Here is a 3,320-nt window from a genome sequence, read left to right as displayed (position 1 = left end):
CGAAAGAGCTCCCAGCGGTCACCGCGTGGAGGTGGAGATAGGGTTTGGTAATAGAGCTATTGGTGTTGGTTCAGCAGGCATTTCCCAGGTTTTATGCTCCATCGTGGGTACCAATCCACGTTTCTCCCTGGGACCTATACTACCCTTTGACCACCAATTGATCCGATCCGATCCGAGCTTAAATACTTGGGACTTCGTACTAGTATTAGATAAAATACCGCAGTTGCCAATATTGTGACAAGTCGGACACAATAATTAGGTTCTCTTAGTCTTAGATTCCAATTCTTGGTCACGGTATGCGGTAATTTTAAGCTTCGTCTTCTAAGCGTCTTCTAGACCTTTTGAATTCAATACCTCCAAGTTAAGTTAACTATTATAACATGAATAAAGACAAAAAAAAAGACACAAGTATAGCCCAAGCACAGGGGAAAGTCCAGATATCTTATCTCCCATCTTATCTAATTCCTCCGAATGACTTCTTAACTTCTTCTCTGGTTCCACCCTACTGTATCCTTCGGATCATTAATGGGTAATGGGACGTGCTCGATTTTGAAAATTATGAAAGACAACCGTCAAAAACACCTGAGAAAACCATAATTTTCTCAGCCATAGCAATGAAAATACCACTAAATATTCTTGCAATAAAAATTCTAATGAAGCTCAAGGACATCAGAGTACCAGTTACCCATGGTAGCGAACAAATGACCGAATGCGTACTAATTAAGTCCCATAGCAACAAAGCGCTCTCATGATCCTGAGGGAGTTTTGGGACACCTTTTCCCAATTTGGCAGAGTAAAGTAAAATAAAGTGAAAATAAGTGTGCGAAATTGAAAACTAATGTTAATTAAAACAAATTAGCTAGTAATTGCTAGAAATGCAATTTTTAGGCTTCGCAACTCCGGTAATAATATCCGAGTACATAGCAACTCCCTACGTCTCAGTGATATGGGTGTTGAAGAACTTGGTAAATTGGACTAAATAAAACCTGATTAGTCAACAAATTCGATTGTCTTCCTACCCAAAAAGAAACTTATAAAACTTGAGCACAAAAAGTGTTCCCTGCGCAAACTTCTTCGAAATTGATTTCGATTGAAATTCAAGGAAACAGAGAATATGTATTCTTAAATTTGTTGATAGTCGTGTTTAATTAAAAATAAGTAACATTTCAGATAGTTCACATTAGGCGTACACTTAACACTAAGGTCACTATAATATGTTTTTCATCTATTTTATGAGACCCCGTCGATATCCTCCATATCCACCATAGCCTCCATATCCGCCATAGCCTCCGTACCCGCCCCGTGGATAATATCCGCCTCCTGGATAGTACCCACCTCCAGGATTATATCCGCCCCCTGGGTAGTATCCACCTCCCGGATAGTATCCGTTACCTGGCCCATATCCTGGACCATATCCCGGACCATATCCTGGACCATATCCCGGTCCATATCCTGGGCCATATCCTGGTCCATAACCTGGGCCGTATCCTGGATAACCTGGTCTAAAGAGGCCATAACCTCCCGATCCCGGTCTGAACGGTCCTGGGCCTGGGTAATATCCTTGCGCCGATATTGTTGCGATGACGACCGCCAATAGAAACAATGTCAACTGAAATGCAAGTTCAGTTAATTAGTTACTTGATTAATGCTTGATTTTTTTATACGAATGGCTACTTACATATGCCTTCATCTTTCCACCAGTTTCTTTTCACAACGTTCAAAGTGTACTGAACAGCTCAACACCTAGAACGGATGTCTTTTATAGAAATTTCCGATTGGATTGTGTGGTATGCCCAGTCACTGATTGCCACTCTAGAGCAAGGTTGGGAGACTAATAAAATCCAGCGAATTCGCAAAAAATCCGGAAAATATGCGTTGGTGGAAATGCGAATGTTAAAATTCGCGTTCACATATTTAGCCCGAAATCAGCCTTGTATTGGGTCAAGGAAGTTCACTTGTTCATAAATGAATTAAAAAGACTCTACCAGTAAATCAAAAAGTTATAATAGTTAAATATATGCCTCCTCAGGTGTTGGTAACCTTTGATACGATTTCCCTACAAACATATATCGAGCAGGTTCCTGGCACCACGAAAAAATCGAAGAGTCGAAATAAGTGAAAGTACGTTCGGAGTGCTATTCACATATAAGAATGAAAATTCAAAATGAAGACTGGCTGATTTCAAATTTAAAACGAAGCAACTTCTCAGCTCGTAAATAGCCCACCAGACAAGTTTCTCCTCAAAATTACCAGTTTCAAGCCACTGGCTGAAATGGTAAACATTGAGATGTGTATCAGGTAGGTCATGAGTGCATGTTAGAACTGAAGGTGAGTGACCGAAAATGGTCAAAATCAGATTGAGGTGTTAACCGCGTCTTGAGGGATGGCATGCTTGGATGCCCGCGTTATATGTGGGAGTGATGTTAACATTTTCGCAACTTTGTGGAAAACGGTAACAATGAGAGTTACAAACGTCCTTGACTGCGCTAATGGTAGTGGTAGTGGACAAATTAGTATTCTTCTGTTCATTCAAGATGAATATAAATTCAGCCTGAAGACAAGATCAGCCATGCATTGAGATAGACAGATTCGCTTTCAATGGACATTTTGAATGAAGACTCGGATGGGCGACTTCCAACTGACCCTATCACCATGTAAGCTGGACAGATCTTCGCTTGCTTTCCATTGTTAAGTCTAGTACATGTGAAGGCTTCATACAATGCGTTACACATATAGCGTGACTCACAAGACCTGGATTTCCCGAAGGGTTAATTATATGTACATAGTATTCAGCCAATTTAAAAAATTTGACCCAAACATCGTTTTGTTATAAAACTGCAATGAGGGAACGAAATATCATTTAATTAATTTGTACACGAACAAACTTGCTATGTAATTTGCAGTGTCCCATGTTTTTACAGGCTGCAGATGATCCTCATTATTCCTTCGATGTGTTTACCCTTAGCACGATTCCTTGACGATAAATTCCCAGGTCCTCTATTCCGCTCAGCATTGTTATTAAAAGTACGAGGACGGTTCAATAAGTACTCGTGTTAAAATTAAAGACATCATTTTTTTTCATTTTTCAACATAGTCCTCTTTTAGAAATATAGAGTTTTCCCAACGTTCCTGCCATTTTTTTAATCCCTCCAAAAAATAGGATTTGTCGAATTCTCCAAAATACACTTTTGTCTCTGCGAGCCATTTCTTCATGTTAGGGAACTAGAAGAACTAGAAGTCGCAGGGAGCCAGATCGGGGGAATACGGAGGGTGCAACAGGAATTCATGCAGTTTGGAGGCGACAACTCCGGATGAATGTG

The 3,320-nt window shown here is 40.2% G+C and overlaps 1 protein-coding gene across 1 annotated transcript; it reads right to left on the bottom strand.

Annotated features, from left to right (window-relative positions):
* Window positions 1-1,115: 1,115 nt before the first annotated feature.
* On the bottom strand, window positions 1,116-1,836 carry LOC119659679 (keratin-associated protein 21-1-like). Its single transcript, XM_038067902.1, has 2 exons — window positions 1,679-1,836; window positions 1,116-1,609 (listed from the first exon to the last, which is right to left on the bottom strand). The coding sequence occupies exons 1-2, from the start codon at window positions 1,688-1,690 to the stop codon at window positions 1,226-1,228; spliced, it is 396 nt and encodes a 131-aa protein (XP_037923830.1). The 5' UTR covers window positions 1,691-1,836; the 3' UTR covers window positions 1,116-1,225.
* Window positions 1,837-3,320: the final 1,484 nt, after the last annotated feature.

Source organism: Hermetia illucens, chromosome 6, assembly GCF_905115235.1.
Source record: "Hermetia illucens chromosome 6, iHerIll2.2.curated.20191125, whole genome shotgun sequence".
NCBI classification, from domain to species: domain Eukaryota; kingdom Metazoa; phylum Arthropoda; class Insecta; order Diptera; family Stratiomyidae; genus Hermetia; species Hermetia illucens.
This window is presented reverse-complemented; position numbering and strand designations above follow the sequence as displayed.